At 41.5% G+C, this 25,598-nt stretch overlaps 3 protein-coding genes across 6 annotated transcripts in view; 2 read left to right on the top strand and 1 right to left on the bottom strand.

The window, feature by feature from the left end:
• Positions 1-2,864, top strand: part of IFNGR2 (interferon gamma receptor 2) — a 31,901-nt gene extending 29,037 nt beyond the window's left edge. The window contains exon 7 of the mRNA XM_053564576.1: positions 1,940-2,864. Coding sequence (XP_053420551.1) covers positions 1,940-2,074 — 135 coding nt within the window. The 3' untranslated portion in view covers positions 2,075-2,864. The remainder of the gene's footprint in view (positions 1-1,939) is intronic.
• IFNAR1 (interferon alpha and beta receptor subunit 1) overlaps positions 1-22,751 on the top strand; it is a 148,385-nt gene extending 125,634 nt beyond the window's left edge. The window contains exon 12 of the transcript XR_008374879.1: positions 22,735-22,751. The gene's annotated coding sequence lies outside the window, so the exon portion shown is untranslated. The remainder of the gene's footprint in view (positions 1-22,734) is intronic.
• Positions 19,641-25,598, bottom strand: part of TMEM50B (transmembrane protein 50B) — a 41,763-nt gene continuing 35,805 nt past the window's right edge. For 3 of the 4 annotated variants that reach the window (XM_053564577.1, XM_053564580.1, XM_053564578.1), the window contains 2 exons: positions 24,910-24,967; positions 19,641-21,079 (listed from right to left, as the gene is read on the bottom strand). In XM_053564577.1, the coding sequence (XP_053420552.1) occupies positions 21,034-21,079; positions 24,910-24,967 (104 nt within the window). In that variant the 3' untranslated portion in view covers positions 19,641-21,033. Of the gene's footprint in view, positions 21,080-24,909; positions 24,968-25,598 lie in introns of those variants that run through there. The other variant, XM_053564579.1, reaches the window with a different exon arrangement.

The raw sequence follows: 25,598 nt of genomic DNA, 5'->3' as shown, positions 1-25,598 counted from the left end.
GGCACCTATAGCTCAAGCGGCTAAAGCGCCAGCCACATGTACTTGAGCTGGCAGGTTAGAATCCAGCCTGGGCCTACCAAACAGCAATGACAACTACAACCAAAAAATAGCGGGGAGTTGCGGCAGGAGCCTGTAGTCCCAGCTACTTGAGAGGCTGAGGCAAGAGAATCACTTAAGCCCAGGAGTTGGAGGTTGCTATGAGCTGTGTTGTCACAGCACTCTACCCAGGGTGACAGCTTGAGGCTCTGTCTTAAAAAAAAAGAAAGAAAGAAACAGAATCTCATTCTGTTATATCTAGGATGAATAGATGTTAGGTAAGGTTGAAGTCTGTAAAAATGTAGTGGTGCTTCTAGAAAGAACTATAGTCACTTGTCCTCCATTTGTCACAACATATTTAAAGAACACAGGCATTATATGAATTATATATATATTTTTTCTTTTTTTCCTTTTTTGAGACAGAGTCTTAGAGGTAGAGTGCCATGGCATCATAACTCTCAGCAACCTCAAACTCTTGCGCTCAAGCAATCCTCTTGCCTCAGCCTCTCAAGTTGCTGGGACTACTGGCGCCCACCACAACGCCTGGCTATTTTTAGAGACAGGGTCTCCCTCTTGCTCAGACTGAGCTCAAGCAATCTACTTGCCTCAGCCTTGCAGAGTGTTAGGATTACAGGCCTAATCCACCACACCGGCTTTACATAAATGCTAAATTCCTGCTAGAACCTCTGTAGTTAACACTGTCATAAAAATAACAGAAATGTCTCAGAATTTTACTTGCATTAATAACCTCTCTCTCGGGGTGGAGCCGCAGCTGGGCCCTTGTGAAGGAATTTACAAGTTATTCCTCTGGGGCATGAATCTAAAAAGTCTGGCCAGGCACAGTGGCTCATGCATGTAATCCTAGCACTCTGGGAGGCCAAGGCAGGTAGATTGCTTGAGTTCATGAGTTCAAGACCAGCCTGAGCAAAAGTCAGACCCAATCTCTACTAAAAATAGACTATGCAGGCACCCATAGTCCCAGCTATTCCTGAGGCTGTGGCAAGAGGATCACTTGAGCCCAGGAGTTTCAGATTGCTGTGAGCTATGACGCTATAGCACTCTACCCAGGATGACAAAGTGAGACTCTGTGTCAAAAAAATTATTTAAAAACCACACAGTCTTTCCATTTGCTTTCTTAGGAAAGTGTAGAAATACCTACCAAAGTTCTCTGAAGTTACGTGAGAGTAATGATGATGTTTCACTTACACTTCTGAGGTTTCATGAGCTCACGTGATTCTGTTTTGTTCCTCTTCTAGTCAGCTATAAGCTTACTGTATTTCAGAATCTTCCAGCATTTCCAAGAACTAGGTACTAGGTTCCTGGTAACTTGGTGAGTTTATGGCTAAGCCTAAGCCTGATAACTGGAGCAGGAGGGAAAGTTACGTGCGGTAAACATCCCTTTATGTTCAGGAGCTGGGCTGACTCCCAGGGACTCCACGCCCCAATTCTCTGTGTGCTGTGTGACACAGAGACCAAGGAGGAGGCGTGAGAGAACAGTGCTGTGCACTCTTCTGTGTGTCCCATCACAGTTGAAGGGGACTCCCACTTCCTCCTTCACTGAAAAGTTACAATCTTAGAGACGTTTTAGGATTGAAAACCCACAAGCCTACGCTGAAGGCTTGAGGAAGAATTTGCTTTGCCAGAGTCTCTCCCTCTTCCACTTTCAGCTTAGTAATGTGGCTGGCCCTTGGTCAGTCCTAAAGTCATTACTGAGGTGAGGGGTGAAGGGGGTTCAAGCGTTAGAACTTGCTTTATTGTTGAAAAAAGAAAAGAGTTGTCTTTTTGGTATACAGAATTAAGTTACTCCCGAACAAAATGTATCCATACCAACTAAAACTAAAGGAAAGATCTGGTGTACTGAACCGAGAAACGTCTTACAGTTTGGATTTTCAACCTCTTCCAGTATTTAAAGGACCCAGCTCAGCCCATCTTAGAGGCCTTGGACAAAAACAGCTCACCAAAGGACGATGCCTGGGACTCCGTGTTCATTGCTTCATTTCCAGAAAAGGAGCACGAAGATGTTCTCCAAACACTTTGAACCAAAGCACTGGTCCAGCCTGCCAGCCACCCAGGAGGACATTGAGCCTGGGGAGCTGCTGAGATTCCTGCCGGGACTTTTTCAGACTTGTTCCTGCCTCAAAAAAGCGTGTCAGTGCCTTCTGAGAGAAAGTGGTTCTCAGGGGAAAGACAAGCTTATTTTTTCTTTCTTTAAATGAAGACTTTTCTGGGAGGCTTACGTGGGTAGATTGCTTGAGCTCACAGATTTGAAACCAGCATGAGCAATAGCGAGACCCCCGTCTCTAAACAATAGCTGGCCCTTGTGGCAAGCATCTGAAGTCCCAGCTACTCGGGAGGCTGAGGCGAGAGGATAGCTTGAGCCCTGGAGTTTGAGGTTGCTGTGAACTATGACGCCACAGCACTTCACCAAGGGCAACAAAGTAAGACTGTCTCATAAATAAAAAAAAAAATAAACGGAGACTTTTCTAAATCATACATTTCTAAAATGATTCTATGGAAATATCCTAGAAAATTAAGGCTTCTTTTTAACACTAAAAAGGCATGTATTTATTTCTTAGCAAAATGGATACGGTACAGCTCTACTATCTTCTTTCAGTGTTAATTGGGCAGGGTAGTCAGGAAGGAGACCAGGTCCTTCCTCCACTCTGGCAAATGAACCCAATATTATGGGCAGGTCACAAAATTGTCCCAGCACACTGAGCAGCCCTTTACCTCCAGTCTGCTGGCTTAAAATGTGATTAGTCCTATAAATATTTTCCTAGTAATTGTTGTTTTTAAGCTAGAAATAAAAAATTGTATGGTACACTTTTTATATGTGAAGTTTTTTCTCTGCATTTCACCTTCTTTATTTTGGTCTATTTTCTACAGAGTTTCAACTTCTCTAAAATTACTGTATCTAAATTTGGGTTTTCTTAAATAACACCTGATAGAGCTACTGATAGGCCTCTGGGGGAATTCTGCAAGAACTTAACTTAATTTAATTTATTTATTTGGGACAGAGTCTCAAGCTGTTGCCCTGGGTAGAGTGCCATGGTGTCACAGCTCACAGCAACCTCCAACTCTTGTGCTTAAGCAATTCTCTTGCCTCAGCCTCCCAAGTAGCTGGGACTACAGGCACCCACAACAACACCCAGCTATTTTTTTTTTTGCAGTTGTCATTGTTTTAGCTGGCCCGGGCTGGGTTCAAACCCACCAGTCTCAGTGTATGTGACCAGTGCCCTACCCACTGAGCTATAGGCACCACCAAGAACTTTCTTTAGCTGTCACGTGATTCTTCAAAAAGTTATAAAGGGGATTTTCGGAAGCTGCATTAGCACTTCATGTGTGATGAGTCAACTGTGTTGACCAAGGCAGGGGTTTGGGGGCAATAAAGAGAATTAGCTAATAGTGTTATACATGAAGCACACAAGTTATCTAATCGTGCCAGTATCAGTGGGCCCTTTTGTTCAAAGGATGTGCATTTAAACCCATTTATATGACTCTTAATGTGGGGGGAATGGATGTGTAGGTTCATCACGTCTCACACACAGGGTGACCCCGGTGCTGCAAGGCTGCTTCAAGAAGCCCTATGGGCAGCCTTACCTTGACCACAGGAAGAGAGGATGCTAAATGTAGCTTTATGAAGCTTCTAGTTTATGGAACCACCTTCTCTTCCTCTGTTGAGGCTCTGTACTGTAAGAAATTGGCTAACTTTCTAGCTAAGCATTGTGTACCCTGCTGTCCAGGGTGGCAAGTGTTAAAGGATAACCCCACTGTCCCCATGGCATGCATACAAGTCCCTTTGTGAGGCATCTATTTTATCTATTTGGTGCACCTTGACTTGGGACAGTCTGGAGAAAGAGTTAGTAGATGGAAATTGGGAAAAACTTACCTTGGATCATTTAGGAAATTTAAGCTTCCTCTGTTGGGCCCTGGGATGAAGTCCAGTGAGCAGTGGAGGATTTGTACATAATAGAAAGAACAAGTAATAACTTGAGCCCAGGCTCGGTGCCTGTAGCTCAGCAGCTACATACACTAGGGTTGGGGGGTTCGAACCCAGCCCGGGACCTGGCAAACAACAAAGATGACTACAACAACAAAATAGGGGGGGCGTTGTGGCAAGTTCCTGTAGTCCCAGCTACTTGGGAGGCTGAGGCAAGAGAATCATTTAAGCCCGAGAGTTTGAGGTTGCTGCTGTCTCAAAAAAAAAAAAAAGAATTTGAGTCCAGCAGGAAGAGGGACAGATCAAAGAGTAAGTTTCTCTGTGCTGCCCTGTTTAAAAGGTAGTTAGAAGGCCAGGAATGGTGACTGACATGGGAGGCTGAGGTGGGCAGATTGCTTGAGCTCAAGAGTTCCAGACGAGCCTGAGCAAGAGTGAGACTCCTGTCTCTACTAAAAATAGAAAAACTAGCTGGACGTTGTGATGGGCACCTGTGGTCCCAGCTCCTCAGGAGGCTGAGACAAGAAGGAGCCCTCAAGCCCAGGAGTTTGAGGCCATGGCACTTAGCTCAGGACAACAGAGTGAGACTCTGTCTCAAATAAATAAATAAATAAAGAGACTTCATTTTTAAGTGCCATACTTTTTTTCAAAAAAGATAAACAGACATACCGCCCGTCCTCTGTGCCTGCCCTACGAATGGCAGCCCCCGAGGTTGTGCAATGCTGTTGACTGCAGATTGGACGCTGCTGCCTTGACAGATGAAGCCTCTGGCTGAGCCCACTGTCAGACCAGATGGTACCGAGGCCCACAGGTAGAAGGAAGCTTGCAGAGGAGCCGGTGGGTGACGGGGTGGAGAGGGCAGGCCAGGGAGGGCACCCGCTGGCACTCTACACTGAAGAAACCAGTACTGCCCTCTAACCTGGGAATTGCTGCATGAGGAACAGCTCGGGGCCTGGCCTGTGCTTGGGTTATCTGCCTCTGTGATTGTCACTTCATCTTTAAATCACTTTTCTGTGAATAGTGTTTTAATCACTGTTTAAAGAAGTCTGTCACTATGCAGTCACATCTCTTGGAAATGCCCTAACTGGGAGAGGCTCTCAAAAGACAGTGGTGTTTATTTGGAAATCATGCATTACAATGGGAATACATGTGCCAGGGTGAACTGTGTGCCTTTAGGGAGGTAAAGGAAGACAAGGGTTTTTAAAGGAAAAAAACCTTTAAAACAGTGTGAGTTTTAAAGATTTAAAGACCTTTAAAACTATTCAGTGGGAGGTTGAATAGGCAGTTCAACCATTTTTTGTGTGAGGTTGTGACGGTCTTTGTGCAAGGTTTTGGTTTTCTAGTCTCTTACAATAGCTCTTGTTATCGGACATGTATGTGCGAGAACCCTTTTCTTGGTGGCTTTCCTCAGCTCTAGTTGTCAGTTTATTCTGTTAGCACAAGTGACTCCATTTTGATTCTGACAACTTTCACACCGCGAGGTCACATATCTCTCTGAGGTGCCCCAGGGACCTCTATATTTACTGTCTGTCAAAGAGCCTGTGAGATGCGTGCATCCCCAACCATCTGTCCTGTCTGGTGAGAGGGAGCACTCCAGGCATTTTCCAGTGATGCGGTCAGGCCTCCATGCCTCTCCCTGTGGTGCTCAGCCTCTGGGAAGCCAGCACTGTCTAGTGGACGAAGTGACAGTGGCATCTTCTCCCTGCTTCCCATCTAGGCTGAGGGAAAACAACTGGCTGTGCTCGGGTATGGAAACTGGGCAGAATGGCTACTAGTGACTTGGGGCCTTAAGGCATCCATTGCTTTGGAGAGAACACTGGTCAGGGCAACTTATCAGCGCTCTGGAAGACTGAGAATGATGCAGCCTAAGAATTGCCCCCTGTGTAGAAATACGGGCAGTACTGGCTTCCCCGGGGCACCTCAGTTATTCAAAAAAGGGACAGAGGTGGATCCTCAGGGCTGCTTTACATACATATACATAGGTACACCATAAATGCACTTTCTTTTTTTTTTTTTTTTTTTTTTTTTTTATTGTTGGGGATTCATTGAGGGTACAATAAGCCAGTTACACTGATTGCAATTGTTAGGTAAACTCCCTCTTGCAATCGTGTCTTGACCCCATAAAGTGTGACACACACTAAGGCCCCACCCTCCTCCCTCCATCCCTCTTTCTGCTTCCCCCCCCATAACCTTAATTGTCATTAATTGTCCTCATATCAAGATTGAGTACATAGGATTCATGCTTCTCCATTCTTGTGATGCTTTACTAAGAATAATGTCTTCCACTTCCATCCAGGTTAATACGAAGGATGTAAAGTCTCCATTTTTTTTAATAGCTGAATAGTATTCCATGGTATACATATACCACAGCTTGTTGATCCATTCCTGGGTTGGTGGGCATTTAGGCTGTTTCCACATTTTGGCGATTGTAAATTGAGCTGCAATAAACAGTCTAGTACAAGTGTCCTTATGACAAAAGGATTTTTTTCCTTCTGGGTAGATGCCCAGTAATGGGATTGCAGGATCAAATGGGAGGTCAGGCTTGAGTGCTTTGAGGTTTCTCCAGACTTCCTTCCAGAAAGGTTGTACTAGTTTGCAGTCCCACCAGCAGTGTAAAAGTGTTCCCTTCTCTCCACATCCACGCCAGCATCTGCAGTTTTGAGATTTTGTGATGTGGGCCATTCTCTCTGGGGTTAGATGATATCTCAGGGATGTTTTGATTTGCATTTCTCTAATATATAGAGATGATGAACATTTTTTCATGTGTTTGTTAGCCATTCGTCTGTCGTCTTTAGAGAAAGTTCTATTCATGTCTCTTGCCCATTGATATAAGGGATTGTTGGCTTTTTTCATGTGGATTAATTTGAGTTCTCTATAGATCCTGGTTATCAAGCTTTTGTCTGATTGAAAATATGCAAATATCCTTTCCCATTGTGTGGGTTGTCTCTTTGCTTTGGTTATCGTCACCTTAGCTGTACAGAAGCTTTTCAGTTTAATGAAGTCCCATTTGTTTATTTTTGTTGTTGTTGCAATTGCCATGGCAGTCTTCTTCATGAAGTCTTCCCCCAGGCCAATATCTTCCAGTGTTTTTCCTATGCTTTCTTTGAGGATTTTTATTGTTTCGTGCCTTAAATTTAAGTCCTTTATCCATCTTGAATCAATTTTTGTGAGTGGGGAAAGGTGTGGGTCCAGTTTCAGTCTTTTACACGCAGACATCCAATTCTCCCAACACCATTTATTGAATAGGGAGTCTTTCCCCCAAGGTAAGTTCTTGTTTGGTTTATCGAAGATTAGGTGGTTGTAAGATGTTAGTTTCATTTCTTGGTGTTCAATTCGATTCCAAGTGTCTATGTCTCTGTTTTTGTGCCAGTACCATGCTGTCTTGAGCACTATGGCTTTGTAGTACAGACTAAAATCTGGTATGCTGATGCCCCCAGCTTTATTTTTGTTACTAAGAACTGCCTTAGCTATACGGGGTTTTTTCCGGTTCCATACAAAACGCAGAATCATTTTTTCCAAATCTTGAAAGTACGATGTAGGTACTTTGATAGGAATGGCATTGAATAGGTAGATTGCTTTGGGAAGTATAGACATTTTAACAATGTTGATTCTTCCCATCCATGAGCATGGTATGTTCTTCCATTTGTTAATATCCTCTGCTATTTCCTTTCTGAGGAGTTCATAGTTTTCTTTATAGAGGTCCTTCACCTCCTTCGTTAGGTATATTCCTAGGTATTTCATTTTCTTTGAAACTATGGTGAAGGGAGTTGTGTCCTTAATTAGCTTCTCCTCTTGACTGTTATTGGTGTATACAAAGGCTACTGACTTGTGGACATTGATTTTATATCCTGAAACATTACTGTATTTTTTGATGACTTCTAGTAGTCTTGTGGTTGAGTCTTTGGGGTTCTCTAAGTATAAGATCATGTCGTCAGCAAAGAGGGAGAGTTTGACCTCCTCTGCTCCCATTTGGATTCCCTTTATTTCCTTGTCTTGCCTAATTGTATTGGCTAGAACTTCCAGCACTATGTTGAATAGTAAAGGTGACAGAGGACAACCTTGTCTGGTTCCAGTTCTAAGAGGAAAAGCTTTCAGTTTTACTCCATTCAGTAAAATATTGGCTGTGGGTTTGTCATAGATAGCTTCAATCAGTTTTAGAAATGTGCCACCTATGCCTATACTCTTCAGTGTTCTAATTAGAAAATGATGCTGGATTTTATCAAATGCTTTTTCTGCATCTATTGAGAGGATCATGTGATCTTTATTTTTGCCTCTGTTAATATGGTGGATAACATTTATGGACTTGCGTATGTTGAACCAGCCTTGCATCCCTGGTATGAAGCCTGCTTGATCATGATGAATGACTTTTTTGATGATAAGCTGTAATCTATTGGCTAGGATTTTGTTGAGAATTTTTCCATCTATATTCATGAGTGAGATTGGTCTGAAATTCTCCTTTTTGTTTGGGTCTTTTCCTGGTTTTGGTATCAGGGTGACGTTTGCTTCATAGAATGTGTTGGGGAAGATTCCTTCTTCCTCAATTTTTTGGAATAATTTCTGCAGTACAGGAATAAGCTCTTCCTTGAAGGTTTGATAGAATTCTGGAGTGAAACCATCTGGACCAGGGCATTTTTTAGTTGGAAGCTTTTTTATTGTTTCTTTGATCTCAGTGCTTGAAATTGGTCTGTTCAGGAGGTCTATTTCTTCCTGGCCAAGTCTAGGGAGAGGGTGTGATTCCAAATATTGATCCATTTCCTTCACATTGTCAAATTTCTGGGCATACAGTTTCTGGTAGTATTCAGAGATGATCTCTTGTATCTCTGTGGGATCAGTTGTTATTTCCCCTTTATCATTTCTGATTGAGGTTACTAGAGATTTTACTTTTCTATTTCTAGTTAGTCTGGCCAATGGTTTATCTATTTTATTTATTTTTTCAAAAAACCAACTCCTTGTTTCATTAATTTTCTGAATGATTCTTTTGTTTTCAATTTCATTGATCTCTGATTTGATTTTGGAGATTTCTTTTCTTCTACTGAGTTTAGGCTTAGATTGTTCTTCTTTTTCCAATTCCATAAGGTCTCTTGTGAGATTGTTGATGTGCTCTCTGTCTGTTTTTCGAATGTAGGCATCTAAAGCGATGAATTTTCCTCTCAAAACTGCTTTTGCAGTATCCCACAGGTTTTGGTAGCTTGTGTCTTCATTGTTGTTATGCTTAAGGAAGTTAGTGATTTCCTGTTTGATTTCTTCCTGCACCCATCTGTTATTCAACAGAAGATTGTTTAATTTCCATGCCTTTGGATGGGGTCGAGCATTTTTTTTAGAGTTGAGTTCCACCTTTAGTGCCTTATGGTCTGAAAAGATACAAGGTAAAATTTCAATTCTTTTGATTCTGTTGATATTTGTTTTGTGTCCCAGGATATGATCAATTTTGGAGAATGTTCCATGGGGTGATGAGAAGAATGTATATTCTTTATCTTTGGGGTGGAGTGTTCTATATGCGTCTATCAAGCATAATTGTTCTAGGGTCTCATTTAAATCTCTTATATCTTTGTTTAATTTCTGTTTAGAGGATCTGTCCAGCTCTGTAAGAGGTGTGTTAAAGTCCCCTGTTATGATGGTATTATCAGATATCATATTGCTCAGACTGAGTAAGGTCTGTTTCAAGAATCTGGGAGCATTTAAATTTGGTGCATAGATATTTAGAATTGAAATGTCTTCTTGTTGTAGTTTTCCCTTGACCAATATAAAGTGACCATCTTTGTCTTTTTTGACTTTAGTTGCTTTAAATCCACATGTATCTGAAAATAAGATTGCAACTCCTCTTTTCTTCTGAATTCCATTTGCCTGAAAAATTGTCTTCCAACCCTTGACTCGGAGCTTTAATTTGTCTTTTGAAGCCAGGTGTGTTTCTTGCAGACAGCAAATGGATGGCTTGTGTTTTTTAATCCAGTCAGCCAATCTATGTCTCTTCAGTGGGGAATTCAAGCCATTAACATTTATGGAGATAATTGATAAGTGTGGTAGTATTCTATTCGTCTTATTTTGTGAGAGTCCATTGCTTAGTTTTATCTTTTGCATCAGTGTGGAGGTTAGGTTCTGTCCTTTGATTTCTGAGTTCTTACTTTGCTGCTGATCCATTGTGGTGGTCAGTGTGCAGAACAGGTTGAAGTATTCCCTGTAGAGCTGGTCTTGTTGTGGCGAATTTCCTCAATGTTTGTATATCCGTAAATGATTTGATTTCTCCATCAATTTTGAAGCTTAGCTTAGCAGGGTACAGAATTCTGGGCTGAAAATTGTTCTGTTTAAGTAGATTAAAGGTAGATGACCATTGTCTTCTTGCTTGGAAAGTTTCATTAGAGAAGTCTGAGGTCACTCTGATGGATTTGCCCCTGTAGGTCAACTGGTGCTTACTCCTGGCAGCTTGCAGAATCTTTTCTTTTGTCTTGACTTTGGACAGGTTCATCACAATGTGTCTTGGAGAAGCTCGGTTAGAGTTGAGGCGACCTGGGGTCCGATAGCCCTCTGAAAGCAGTGTGTCAGAATCTTTGGTGATGTTTGGGAAATTTTCTTTTATAATATTCTCTAGTATGGCTTCCATTCCTCTGGGGCATTCTTCTTCCCCTTCTGGAATTCCTATAACTCGTATGTTGGAACGTTTCATAAAGTCCCATAATTCTGACAGTGAACGTTCTGCTTTCTCTCTCTTCTTTTCTGCCTCTTTTACTATCTGAGTTATCTCAAAAACTTTGTCTTCTACCTCTGAAATTCTTTCTTCTGCATGGTCTAACCTGTTGCTGATACTTTCCATTGCATCTTTAAGTTCCCTGATTGACTGTTTCATTTCCTTCAGCTCTGCTATATCCTTTTTATATTCTTCATATCGTTCATCTCTGATTTGATTCTGTTTTTGGATTTCCTTTTGGTTATTTTCCACTTTATTAGCAGTTTCCTTCATTGTTTCCATCATTTCTTTCATTGTTTTCAACATGTGTATTCTAAATTCCCTTTCTGTCATTCCTAACTTTTCTGTATAGGTGGAATCCTCTGCAGTAGCTACCTCATGGTCCCTTGGCGGGGTTGTTCTGGACTGGTTCTTCATGTTGCCTGGAGTTTTCTGCTGATTCTTCCTCATGAGTGATTTCTTTTATCTGTTTCCTTGCCCTAATTTTCCTTTCACTTCCTCTTGCTCTTTAAGTTCTTGTGCCTGTGGACTAAGGGTTACAGGACCAGAAAGGTGAGAAGGTTGAAGAGCAAAAAAGGGATGAAAGAAAGGAGGACCGAGTGATAAGAAAAAAAAAGAAAGATAGAGAAAGGAGAGTGGGTAGGGATAAGGAATATTGACAAAAAGAAGAGAGGCACAGATAGAGGGAGACAGGGCAATATAGGTGTACAGTAGGGTACTTTGACACAACCTTAAAAAACCCCACCTTCTGGGGGTTGGGTGCCCAGTTGGGTGGTTCCCTTGAGGTCAGCAGCTCTTTGCTAACCTGGTCAGACACAGTACCCCACCTCCACCAAGTAGAGAGGAAAGACAAAAATGCTATAAATCAAACTAAAACAAGCAAACAGAAAACTTTATGGCAATAAAATTGGGTGAAAAACCAAGTGATAGTGGTAGAAACACTAGCAAAAATGAAGTTGTAGTTATTAAAAAAGGCAGCAATGGGAAATTATAATTAAACTAGAAAAATTGAGAAAGAAAAAGGGATCTGTATGGAAAAGATTGAAATTAAGAAACAAAAGAACATCAACGACGTCAAAATAAACAAACAAAAAAACCCAACCAAACAAAAGAAAAAGAAAAAAAAATACACAACCAAAAACAAAGCAGTTTGTATATGTTGTTGAATATTGTCTGGGCAACACGTGGTCTTTTGGGGTATGAGATGTTAGTCACAGTTCTGATACGACTGGAGGCTGCTGATTTCTCAAACCCCAGCAGGTAGACACCCTAAATCTCTCTTCAGCCCACTTAAAAGGCACTTTGAACTTGTAAACTTGCTGAGCAGAAGCTTTCCCAGCTTTCTCGCTGGAATCACTGCTGAAGTGGCTATCCACTTACTCAGTGTGCCAAAATCGGTCTCACTCTGCCCCTGAGGGTTAGGGCTGCAAGGCGGCTCAGACCCCACCCTTAGGCTACTTGGTTGCTGGGTTACCAGCTCCCACCCGTTTCTAGCTCTGCTACCCTGAGGGCGGAGCTTGCCGGGGCAGATCACTGACAATGGATCCGTGTGACCCACCGCCAAACACTATTAGCTCCGTCCGGCTCAGCGGCTCAGACTGGGGCCCTAGACAACGGCCAAAGTTCTCCGCACTCCCACTCAGGCCTTCCCCAAGGCAGTTCAACTCAGTGCCAAGTCCAAGGACATCAAAAGAGTTCACAGGTAAGGCCTTTCTGGTTTGCAGTCTCGCTGCTACTGAACTTACAGTTGTGGGCGGGTTTAGACGGGTTGAACACACGCGACCACTTGCCGGTTTTCCACTGTTTTAGTCCTCCTCTTGGGGTCCAGAAGTCTCTCGCTGACTCACTGTATCCTCATAGGAGTGATGATAGGCAGTTCCCACCAGCCAGAGATGCCTGGAGTCCTATCTCCCCAGACTCACGGTGCCCAGATGCCCATAAATGCACTTTCAAAAGATATTAACTATCTTCCTTGTAATTAGTGTTACGAATAATATATAATGAATGTAAATATTAATTCGATTTTTTAATTTCTGCATTTAGGCCAAATAAAAATATTTAATATATTCTCTGTGGCTAATAAGTGTCTTTTTATGCTTGAAAAGCATAAGAGAAGTTCTTAGCCCTTAAAGAATTGAGGAGTCCGGGTAGAACCATGAGGTCCTTATAGATCAGTGGTTCTGAACCTTCCTAATGCTTCCTAATGCCACGACCCTTTAATACAGTTCCTCATGTTGTGGTGACCCCCGACCATACATAAAATCATTTTCCTTGCTACTTCATAACTGCAATTTTGCTACTGTTATGAATCGTAATGTCAATAACTGATATGCAGGATGTATTTTCATTGTTCCCACAGGTTGAGAACCGTTGTTGTAGATAAATGGATACAAACTTTTACATAGCATAAAATTTAATTAAATCAATTAAACCAAGCTGTTTCTTGACTATTTCCTTTCTGAAATGTTGTTGTGAACCTTAGTACAACTGGGAAGTATTTCAAGTGTCCCCTAAACACGTCTCCAGTGGCCAGCCCCATGCTACTACTAAAAGGTGTAGAGTCCAAGTAGGCAGGGCCATAAGCACATTCCTGTAGGTTGTACACTGCACGACCCCAGCAGTGCTGCTCTACCTAAAAGGAAGACAAATATACTACTAGCAACCCTGCTTTAGAGGCCGTTTAAGTTCCAAATACCTAATCACTTTATGTCAACCAGGCTAGAATGCAATGGTTATTGGCATTCACAGGTGTGATCATGGTGCAATTTGGCCTTGACCTCCTGGGCTCTAGCAGTCTTCCTGTCTCAGCCTCCAGAGTAACTGGATCAACATAAAGAAGAAAAAGAAAGAAAGAAAAGGCCAGGCATGGTGTTCATACCTCTAATCCTAGCATTCTGGGAGGCTGAGGAGGGTGGATCATTTGAGCTCAGGAGTTCCAGACCAAGCTGAGCAAAAGCAAGACCCCATCTCTACTAAAAATAGAAAAATTAACCAGGCATTGTGGTGCACACCTACAGTCCCAGCTACTCAGGAGGCTAAGACAAGAGAATCATTTGAGTCCAAGAGTTTGAGGTTGCTGTGAGCTATGGTGCCACCATACTCTACAGAGGGCACGGAGTGAGACTGTCTCAAAAAAAAGAATCTTGAAAATAAACCCTATTTATGTCCTTTTCAGAGAGTTATCTGGTTTTCAGTCTTGACCTCTGTAGTGGGAAAGAAGCCAAGATGCTCCCCAGGCCAAGGATCTGGTAACCCTACAGTGATGTGATCCAGGTCTAGGCAGGCTGCCTTGCCACACCTATTTGGAGAAATTTTAAATCCCCTATTTGCTACAGCTAAAATAATTGAAGAGGCAGGTGTTGTCATTTGAAAACCTCATGTAAAATGACTTAAGCTGTGTTGAAACTACCAAGAAAATAAGCCCTGGCAGGCTCAAAGCAAAACTAAAATCAGACTTGTAAGTCTTTTTTCTTGGCGTGGCACGCCACCTTGTGATAAAAAGCTAAAACGCCACCAGATGAGGAAGGAAACATTCCTTCAAAGTTATCAGGGGAAGATAAGAACGCCTACGTTATTAATTACTGGCTATCTCCAGGAACTACGCTAGACATTTCCTCAGGCTCATTCTCAAACACAAAGAAAGAGAAACAATCTCAGGGTCACACAGCTAATTAAGTGGGAGGTGCCAGAATAAGGGAGAAGGAAACCAACCTAAACACAAATCCACAAGCTCCCCAAGAATGCAACTCCCAAACAATCCAGAATTTTCTAGCAACAATGCAATTAATCCAAAGTATTCTTCCTGCTGTCCTCTCACCACTTTTATTCTCCATAATCAGGCTGGCCTCGGGCATTTCTAAAAGTCAGCATCACCTACTCCTAAGTATTTCCCTCTCCTTTTGTTAATTCCCTGTTCTGTGAGCAGCTTGGGAAATGCTGGTGGAGGGTGGAGCAGGGCTTCGGGGTCAGGGACAAAGTCTGAGCAGTGATCCCAACATGTGGGCAAGTTATGATTAAGCTGGCAATAATGAATGAGGAAAGAAATGACGAATGAGAATAGGAAGGGTGAGAATAATGCTGTTAGAGGAAAATAAGGTCAGTAGGAGTCTCTTAGCTACATGAGAGTCTCATCATTCATATTCTGTCTATGTGAGTTCTTCTATTCAGTAAAATTTGTTTGTAATCCCAGAATCAATACTCAGTTTGGGTATCTTGATGAGCTGAGCTGAACAAGGTGACTCTCCCATTTTGCATCCCTTTCATAGTCTGTTTAATGCCACGTTTATCACGTTTGTTCCTTTTATGCCCCTCCCTGAGTTTTGTTGTTGTCGTCTCCCCAATACCTCAGTCTTTCACACCAGTGAAGCCAAAGGAGCAAAATACTATCATCTTCTTGCTTGACTACAACTTTTCCACAGGACTTCCTGACTCGCTGCCCATCACCAACAGCAGACTCTTAAACAGACCACTGCAGACTTCACAACTTCAGACCTCGTGCAGCCTGACCTTCATTTCACAACCCACTATGAAAGACCTTGCCCTTTAGTCAGTGGAGAGATGGATTTTAGAAGTAACTCCCATATCCTGGCTGGCACCAATATATCAATACCCTTTCTTCCCCAGCAATATTAATTGTCTCAATAATTGGTTTTATCCAGTCTGAGCCAGAGAAAGACCTCATTTCTAAAAATACTTGGGGCTTGGCGCTTGTGCCCAAGCGGCTAAGGCACCAGCCACATACACCTGAGCTGGTGGGTTCCAATCCAGCCCGGACAATGATGGCTGCAACCAAAAACTTGCCAGGCATTGTGGCGGGTGCCTGTAGTCCCAGATACTTAGGAGGCGGAGAGAAGAGAATCGCTTGAGCTCAGGAGTTGGAGGTTGCTGAGCTGTAATGCCACAGCACTCCACCCAGGGCAACAGCTTGAGGCTCTGTCTCAAAAAATAAAATAAAATAAAATAAAATAAAAATAAAAATATTTGGGCATTGTTTCAGGCGCCCGTAGTCACAGCTACTTGGGAGGCTGAGGCAAGAGAATCACTTATGCCCAGGAGTTTAAAGTTGCTGTGACACCACAGCACTCTACCAAGGGTGACAAAGTGATACTCTGCCTAAAAAAAATAAAGGGGTGGCACCTGTGGCTCAAAGGGATAGGACGCCAGTCCCAAATGCCAGAGGTGGCAGGTTCAAACCCAGCCCCGGCCAAAAACCACAAAATAAATAAATAAATAAAATTGGTTTTCTGTGTGGCAAGCAACAGGACCCAGCCCAGACCCCTTTGGGGCTTGGTAACAATGGTTTTGCTATTTTAAAGGGCCTCCAATGTAGTGCTAAAGTGCAATTATTCCAAAGTGCAAGGAATTTGTGATGTGCCTTAGGGAGGAAACTGTATGTTAGGGAAGTTTCATTCAGGCAGGAGTTATAGCGCTGTCTGCCATAAACTGTATTAATGAGTCAACTATATTAAATACCCTGTATGTCATTAAACAGAAACACACACAAAGCAAGGTTATCTACTGGTCAATTGAGAACAGCAGTTAGGAGAGTTTTGCTGGAGACTCTCAACTCTTTCTGCCCTCCAAGGGCGATAGTTCAGTGTTCACTAATTCAGAGTTCACTCTGACTTTATAGGACTAACCTACCAAGAATAAGCAGAATTGACCGCATTTGGGAAGCCTGCATGTTTAAGGTATGGGGAGAAAAGATGATGTTAGGGCAAAGGGAAAACTTGCCCTTCGTCCTCTGAAGGTTCACTGAAAAACCATCTCACAAAAGGCAGATTATTAGAAGAAATAGCATACACACTTATTAAAGTGCACAGAAGTCTTAGGAAGTAAGACCTCAAACAAATGGCTGATGGTTGATGCTTTTATACCGTGTTGAGATTAAAGATAAAAAGGGGCTCAGAGCATGGCCAAAACTAAGTTGAGGACTAAACTCTAACCACCATTTTTTGCTCCAAATTCGTTCCCAGGGGGCCAGGAGAGAGTCATGTCTGCAAGCCATCAATCTCGCCAAACAGGTCACTCTGACCCAGTATGTGGCTTGGCAACCTGACTCTGGCATAGCATCATCTGATGATCAGTAAACTTCTGTATCTCATCGTTTGTTAAAGAAAAAACTGAAACATTCCTTTCTGCTGAGTCCAAGTTTTAGACAAAGCCTTACCCCTTTAACCACTTATAAAGAATCTAAATTCACCTATAACCTATAAGGCCCCACTTCAAGATAACCCACCTTATTGGGGTAAATCAATACACAACCTCTATGTATTGATTTACATCTTTGCCTGTAACTTCTGCCTCCCTGAAAGGTATAAAACAGAATTACAATCTGACCACCTAAGACTTTCTCAGGACTTTCTGAATCTGGGTTTTCCCTGGCCACAGTTACCCATGTGGGCTCAGAAATATTTTACACTGGCAAGGTGTCCAACCTGTTTTGCCTTCTTTTTTTAATTGGAAGAAAGAGTTGTCTTGGGCCACACACAAGCACTAATGAAAACTGATTAGCAAAAAAAAGTCCATGCATACTTTTCATGATATCCAACATCACAGATAAGGAAAAAAGTCCTCACAAAGTCAGCATGCTGCCCACAGGCCAGCAGGCTGGACACCCCTGTTACAGTTTGATTTTTCCATTGACAAGGAAAGGAGAGGACTTTGGCTAGCAAAGGTAGTTTTTTGGGTTTTTTTTTTTTGAGACAGTCTCACTATGTCACCCTCAGTAGAGTACCGTAGTATTACAGCTCACAGCAACCTCAAACTCTTGGGCTTAAGCGCTTTTCTTGCCTCAGCCTCCCAAGTAGCTGAGACTACAGGCACTCGCCACAAGGCCTGGCTATTTTTTTGTTGTGGTTGTCATTGTTGTTTAGCAGGCCCAGGCCAGGTTCGAACCCGCCTGCCTCCATGTATGTGGCCAGCGCCCTAACCACTGAACCTAGGAAAGCTAGTCTTATTAGGTAGATGAAACCTCAGAGATAGCAGCCCTCAGAGAGAAGAGATGATAAATATTTCTTTCAGACCTTTAAGGTGTCAGAGTCTCGGGGTGGCGCTGGCCCCATATACTGGGAGGTGGTGGGTTTAAACCCGGCCCCGGCCAAAAACTACAAAATATAAAAATAAATAAAATAAATAAAAAATAAACAAGCAAAAAAATTTTAAAAAAAAATGGTGTCAGAGTCTCAGTTAATCATTCCTAGATCCAGACAAGGGAGGGCCTCAGAGAAAGCCTGACTGCATCAATGCAAATTTTCTCTATAGATGCAAATTCTCCCACAAGACATCTTTTCAGCTATTCTTACGTTTCCAGCCTTTCTGAATAATCAGCATGAAATATGTCAAGGAGATACATTTTGGGGTGAAATATTTTGGTTTCCTTCCAAAATAACCAAGATATTTTAGACTTGGTCAAAAATTCATAAGAGAAGAAAAATAAAGACTCTTTAGATATTAAACCATCAGGCTAGAAATACAAATTAGTGTACTTTTAATAAAATGAAAATATAAAGACTACTTCCAGGAAAATGGGGATGGGTTGAGAAAACAAAAACTGTGTCACAATTGTCTCAAGGTAAAAAATAACTCCAGGATAAATAAGCATGTCCTGACTTTTTTCAGTAATTCTTCAGAAAAGCACTGAACCCTTTAATCTCACCAAGAGAGTGTTCTGTTTTAATAAAAGAAAATAATCAACAAAGTACTTCAAATAATACTTTCTACTTCAATTTCTAATCTTTCTTGTCTGAACAGATGATACAGCAAAGAAATAGCTCTGAAATAATAGCACAGGCTTAACCTGAATATTGATTGTGGGGCAGGGGAGACAGAGTCTTGCTCTGTGGCATCAGCTGGAGTCCCATGGCATCATAACCCCCAGCAACCTCAAACTCCCAGGCTCAAGCGATCCTCCTGCCTGAGCCTCCCAAGAAGCTGAGTCTACAGGAGCCCACCTTCTTGTTCTTCCTTAGGCTGGTCTTAAAACTCCTGACCTCAAGTGAATCCTTCCACCTCAACCTCTCTCCCCGCCCCTGCCCGAATCTAGGATTATAAGGTATGAGCCACTCCACCTGGTCCCTCTGTTTTTTCATCAGTGGCAACAGCATAATACAAGGATCATAGAAATAGAGTAATAAAATAGAATGCTCTGGTAATATTTGTCCACACGTAGATACTCAGATTCAATGGCCACTGAATCTGTGTGACTGTGAGACCCTTATTAAAGCAATCACATGTAATTTTTTTTTGTTGTTGTTGCAGTTTAGCCAGGGCCTAGCTTTTCTTTTTTTTTTTTTGCAGAGACAGAGTCTCACTTTATGGCCCTCGGCATTAAAGCAATCACATGTAATTTTTTTTTGTTGTTGTTGCAGTTTAGCCAGGGCCTAGCTTTTCTTTTTTTTTTTTTGTAGAGACAGAGTCTCACTTTATGGCCCTCGGTAGAGTGCCGTGGCCTCACACAGCTCACAGCAACCTCCAATTCCTGGGCTTAGGCGATTCTCTTGCCTCAGCCTCCCGAGTAGCTGGGACTACAGGCGCCCGCCACAACACCCGGCTATTTTTTGGTTGCAGTTTGGCCGGGGCTGGGTTTGAACCCGCCACCCTCAGTATATGGGGCCGGCGCCTTACCAACTGAGCCACAGGCGCCGCCCATGGCCTAGCTTTTCTAACTTACAATATCTTTAAGAGTGGATACTAACATTGTATCTTTTTTTAAATAAACAAGTAGGAAATTAAGTGATTTGCTCATAATTTTAAAAAAATTCATGGCAGAGTCAAGAATAGAAAAAAATAGCCACTGTTTATAGTCAGTCTTCAGAAAACTCCATTAACCATTACACTAGCATTTTACAAATCTGAGTATATTATTTCCTTTATTTTATAAAAATCTGAGTATTTTTTTACAAATCTGAGTATATTTTTCCTTTATTTTATAAAAATAAACGGCTTCTTTGAGTGTACCTGAGTCACTGAAAAATGAACAGCAAATCAATTTTTATGGTTTATTTTCTCCAATAAACTTAACAATATTAGAATGTGTGAGAAGTAGTATTTATTGCAACAGATTATGAGAGTGGTAATAGGAAAGACAGAGCTTACTGACATTGTAAGGAAGAAAACAACAAAGAATAATAATAATAAACAAGCTGGTTATGTACACAAAGGCACAGCATTCCACAACTGCTTCATATTCTGTGCCCAGGGAGCCCTCTCAGAGAGAGAAGTGCCAAATAAGGCTTGCATTAGGAACTGCCCTACCAATGATATTTTTCTGTCTTAGAACAAAGGGCTCTATAACACATCCCTCTGGATAAAAAAGTGCAACACAAAATCTGGGCTAACAAAGGAAAGCAAGGCCCATAGGAATACATTCAGTGCAAATACAGTATTTCAAACTCAGCAAAAGAAGTTTTTGATTGGAGTATGAACTTTGAAGTTGGAGATATATTTCACAGGAACGTTCACCCAAAGCTTCAGAGCTAGCGCAAAAAGATGACTTGCAGTCAGTAACTAAGTGGATAAAATACCTAATTTTTCAGTAGGTGATAATAACTCCCTTTGGGAAGAAGTACTTTATCTTTAAACTACTTGCTCCACTTTCTGTTACATGGTTCATGCTTTTAAACTGCAGTTGTCTCAAATTTGCTTGCTACTGTATTGTGTAACATCAGATAATGGCAGGCTGTCAAAAGATAACCCCAGTGGATAATTTAAGATGCTTTTATGAGAAGCATGCTGCTGAGTTGCCTTACAGTCTTTCTGCATTAACCATAAAAAACTGAGTTTATTTGATCATGTATTGTCCCATCTCAAAAAAAGCTGTATTGGAGGAATTCTTTTTAAAAGAGGCTTTCAAACTAGTCCTTCAACATTTTAAAAATCTTCGTATAAAAGTCCACTTCTTTAATACATAAGAACAAACACTTTCCTTTAAAAAAAAAATCTCATTTTAGGCCAAAATAAATTACAACTTGCTGAAATACCTTTTTTTAATGGCTTAGTGCTTATTCCAGATATATGGAGCTATTATTTTCTGCACATCTTCAGAAATTAGAGAGCCTGAAAGAGTGGTTTCCACTAGAAAAACATGATGATACAACCCGCTAAGGTAAAACATTAAGCTCTAAGTCTCAGAAATAAAAAACGGATACTCATCATTTAATCTACATAGTCTTGTATTATGTACATATTAATAGTACCTAGTCAAGGAAAAATAAGAGACAGAAATTTCATAAAACTATTTAAAAACTCAGAGCATAAGAATGTAAAGAAAGGAAACATTTCATATATAATCTATTCCATTTGGCAATGAGTACTGAGAGATAAAAACTTATCTACAAATAGAATGTAACAAAAGGAAAGCGTGATTCAAGAAGTGATGTCAGGTCCATAGCTCTTCAGTTCTTCCAAATTTGTAGATCAGAGTGCTAGAAAGGTAAGAAAACAAATCATGAGGAAAAAATATAAGGAACAAGCAACACAAAATTCATTTTCTAAATGTTTTGAGAGGTACCTCACTGATCCCTTCATATCAATTTCTCAAATTAAATTCAACATCGTGGTGGTGGTCTCAATTTGCTTATTTTGTAAAGCAGTTTGTTGACCACAATGTCTGAGCTTAACTAAGTATTCTTTCTTAAAGCCTAGAAAGTTATGACATAGAACACTTGTTAAAAAAAAAAAAAAAAGAGAGCGACAGACAGAGAGAGACATTTCTCAAAGTGGTAGGCATTAGGCCATTTTACATCTCTAAGAGTCTACCACATCTGAGCAATAATCACTGACGCATTATGAAACAGACCATGCTGCAAGTCTTCATTCCTTTCACAAATAATTGTTGCTCACGGAGTACTTGCTATGTACCAGACACCTGGCTAAGTGATAGGATGTGACTGTGAGTCAAAATGGACAAATCTGCTCCAAAATGGAGCTAAGGGTCTAAAAAGGAAGCAATTAAATAAAGGTAAAACTCCAACTATAAAAAAAGTGCTAGAAGGGAGCAGAACATAAGAGTAAAATATAAGTATTTGATCCAGTCAGAGAGGTTAAGAAAGGTTTTCCTAAGCGGCTCATGCCTGTAATCCTAGCACTCTGGGAGGCCAGGGTGGGACAATCATTTGTGCTCAGGAGTTTGAAATTAGCCTGAGCAAAAGAGAGACCCCTTTCTACTAAAAGGAGAAAAACTAGCTAGGTCTCATGACGGGCACCTGTAGTCCCAGCTACTCAGGAGGCTGAGGCAGGAGGATTTCTTGGACCCAGGAGTCTGAGGTGGTATGAGCTGGACTGAAGCCAGGGCATTCTAGTCAGGAAGGAAGGGAGGGAGGGAGGGAGGGAGAAAGGAGGGAGAGAGGAGGGAAGGGAGGAAAGGGAGGAAGAGAGGAAAGAAGGGTTTTTCTGAGGAGCAGTGACTGAACAGAGACCCAAAAGAAGAATGAGACTTATTTCAGCAAGGTAGGGAAGGGGACAAGGAGGCAGAAGCAGAGAGATGGGACAATCTGGTACTAGGAAGCCGAGCAGGCTGCCCTGTGGTGCTTAAACCGGATCTGGCATATAGAAAGCACGCAGGTTGGCCTCTGAGCAGGACGTATGGTTAATGTGGCTGTTACTGTGCACCTGAGCACAGGTCTTAATACGTACAAGGTTTCTGTTCACCCAACTGTCACTTATGTAGACTCATTTCCCAGCATTCACTTACCACAAAGTGCTCAAACTGAACTTACATTTAGTCTCTGTATTTTGCGTAAAATAAATTCATGAAAACTTACAATATTCCCCAAAGGGCTATCAGTCACATGCCAAGAAATACAGAACAGGAGAAACTATCAAACACTGTTCAAAACCAGGAATGCCAAGGCCACAGTGCAAGAAGAGGAAACCCAGCAGAGCATTGTGGTCTCTCTGAGAGTTCAAGACCAACATGGCTAGAGTTTACAAGGCAGAGTGCAGACAACCACACAGAGGGAGCCCAAGTGATCCACAGGGGGGTGGCCCTTCAGTTTATGCATGTGAGGAAACTAAAAAGGCAAGAAAAGAACCACTAGAAAAAAGTTCCCAAGAGCAGCACCTGTGGCTCAGTGAGTAGGGCGCTGGCCCCATATACCGAGGGTGGCGGGTTCAAACCTGGTCCCAGCCAAACTGCAATAAAAAATAGCCGGGCCTTGTGGCAGGCACCTATAGTCCCAGTTACTCGGGAGGCTGAGGCAAGAGAATCGCCTAAGCCCAAGAGCTGGAGGTTGTTGTGAGCTGTGATGCCATAGCACTCTACTGAGGGTGACAAAGTAAACTCTGTCTCTAAAAAAAAAGAAAAAGTTCCCAGAACTCCTACAAGGTTGAAAAGAGTTTGCATTCTCACCAGCAGAGTGGGGAAAGCTCACAGGACATGGAGCATCACAAGAACACTCAGAGGATATGACTGCCTTAGTAAAGGGACAAATTAGCCCTGGGCTAAATAAAGCTGCTCTGGTTCTGCCTAACAAAGCCTTTAAGCTTGCTTTTAATCAAGACTCAATAGGATCAAGCTGTTTGCAAGTGACACATCTGCATCCCCAAAGCTCAAAAACACTTAAAGGGATACCAATTGCATGTAAAGCAGCAAATATGTTAACACCACAATGAAAGGCAGAAGCTGAAATGAGCGACAGAAGCTGACCCAGAAATGACATAATTAGATAAGCATTGAAATAGTTACAAGCAAACTGTATGTTCAAGAAGGTAGAAGAAAGCAAGAGCGTGTTAAAGAGGGACATGGAAAACATAGAAAACACCCAAATCCAGCTTCTGGATATCTGAGATAAAAAATACACTGGAGGGGTGGCGCCTGTGGCTCAAGGAGTAGGGCGCCGGCTCCATATACTGGGGGTGGCAGGTTCAAGCCCAGCCCCAACCAAAACTGCAAAAAAAAGAAAAAAATACGCTGGATAGGATTAATAGTAGATTAGACACTGCAGATGTAGACATTTGAGAATTTAAAGATATAACAATAGAAATTATCGAAACTGAAGCACAGGGAAGAAAAAAAGACAAAAAACAAAAGAACTGAGCATTAAGCTGCAGGACAACTTCAAGCAGCTATATACATGTAATTGGAATACCAGAAGGAAGGGAAGGCAGACAGAAAAATTATTTGGTGAAATATTGGCTGAAAAGAGCCCAAACTTGATGACAACTATAAACCCACAGATCCCAAGAAACTCAATAAACACCAACAGAAGAAATATGAAAAAAACTATACCACAGCATATCATACCAAACTACTTAAAACCAGTGACAAAAATAAAGTTCTTCAAGGATTTTACTTAATGATTTGGAGGGGGATCAGATATAATTTTATAAATGGATACCTAAAATATCTATGCTGACATTAAAAGACATTCATTTCAAAAAAGTATAGAATATGGGCTTTATTTGGGAATCTTTTTAGAAAACTGTCCCTAAAAAATACTTCCTATATTGGCTTGGCGCCTGTGGCTCAAGCGGCTAAGGTGCCAGCCACAGACACCTGAGCTGGTAGGTTCGAATCCAGCCTGGGCCCGCCAAACAACAATGATGGCTGCAACCAAAAAAATAGTATGGCGGGCACCTGTAGGCCCAGCTACTTGGGAGGCTGAGGCAGGAGAATGGCTTAAGCCCAGGAGTTGGAGGTTGCTATGAGCTATGATGCCACGCACTCTACCCAGGGTGACAGCTTGAGGCTTTGTCTCAAAAAAAAAAAAAAAGATACTTTCTATATTGTTCTATCTTTATACTAATTTTAAGTTATCTTAAAAACTCAATCTAAAAAACTGACAACCCAGTAGGTTTTATATATAACATGCATACTATGTATTAATTCTGATTTTTGTTTTCCTTCTTTAATAAAAGTATTATATCCAATTAGGTATTTAATAAAGCACAGACTATTGAAGCAACAATCTGCATTCAAATCCCAGCTCTCATTCACCAGCTAGGTATCCGATAGGTGTCCTTTGAGCCTCATTTCCTCATCTACAAAATGCAAATAACATGACATATTTTTAAGATAAGTAAATGGGAGTTAAAGAGGTAACATATGTAAGGGATCTGGATAAAGTTTTGGTACACAGTAGAATCCCTAATTAAAAGCCCTATGTATATTCTTAGGTTAACAGTGGAATTTTTACACTTAAAAAGGAGCTCTATTGTTGTGGCTGAGGGATTTATACTTGTTTCTGTTTATATGCTCCCATAATAAAGCTGACATTTCTATGTTATAAATGTGGTTAAGAAATAGTCAACTTACCTAAAAAATATAAGTGCGTTTTGAAAAAACACAGCTAGTCCAGGATAAACATCAGTATCTGCACACATAAAGTAAAACAGATTAGAGTGTTACATAGGCAAATAGCAATAACTAAGTATTTGTGCTTTGTTACATATGTATAATAACATACTGCTATTATTCATTAACATGAAGGCATCTATAATAAAAATTGAAATAAGAGGTCCTGTGGCTCAGTGGGTAGGGTGCCAGCCCCATACAACGAGGGTGGCGAGTTCAAACCCAGCCCTGGCCATACTGCAACAAACAACAAAAAATAGCCGAGTGTTGGGGTGGGCGCCTGTAGTCCCAGCTACTCGGGAGGCTGAGGCAAGAGAATCACCTCAGGAGCTAGAGGTGGCTTGAACTGTGTGACGTCACGGCACTCTACTGAGGGCGATAAAGTGAGACTGTCTCTAAAAAAAGAATTGAAATAAGAAAATGCCAATTTCATTCTCCCAAAACAAAAGGTGACTCTTACTCTAGAAAGACAAGGGATTTATCAGGTTTTCTTTTTGTCTAAAGTAACTGCCACAGTTCTAGCTGCATCAAAACTGCTGGGGAAGCAGCAACTTGTCCCTTTGCCTCCTATGGCCAATATAAAAATATGAAATGTTAGAAAGACACAAATTAAATTCTTTTTTTTTTTTTTTGTAGAGACAGAGTCTCAC

The sequence above is a fragment of the Nycticebus coucang genome, chromosome 16, assembly GCF_027406575.1.
Source record: "Nycticebus coucang isolate mNycCou1 chromosome 16, mNycCou1.pri, whole genome shotgun sequence".
In the NCBI taxonomy this organism is placed as follows: Eukaryota; Metazoa; Chordata; class Mammalia; order Primates; family Lorisidae; genus Nycticebus; species Nycticebus coucang.
This window is presented reverse-complemented; position numbering and strand designations above follow the sequence as displayed.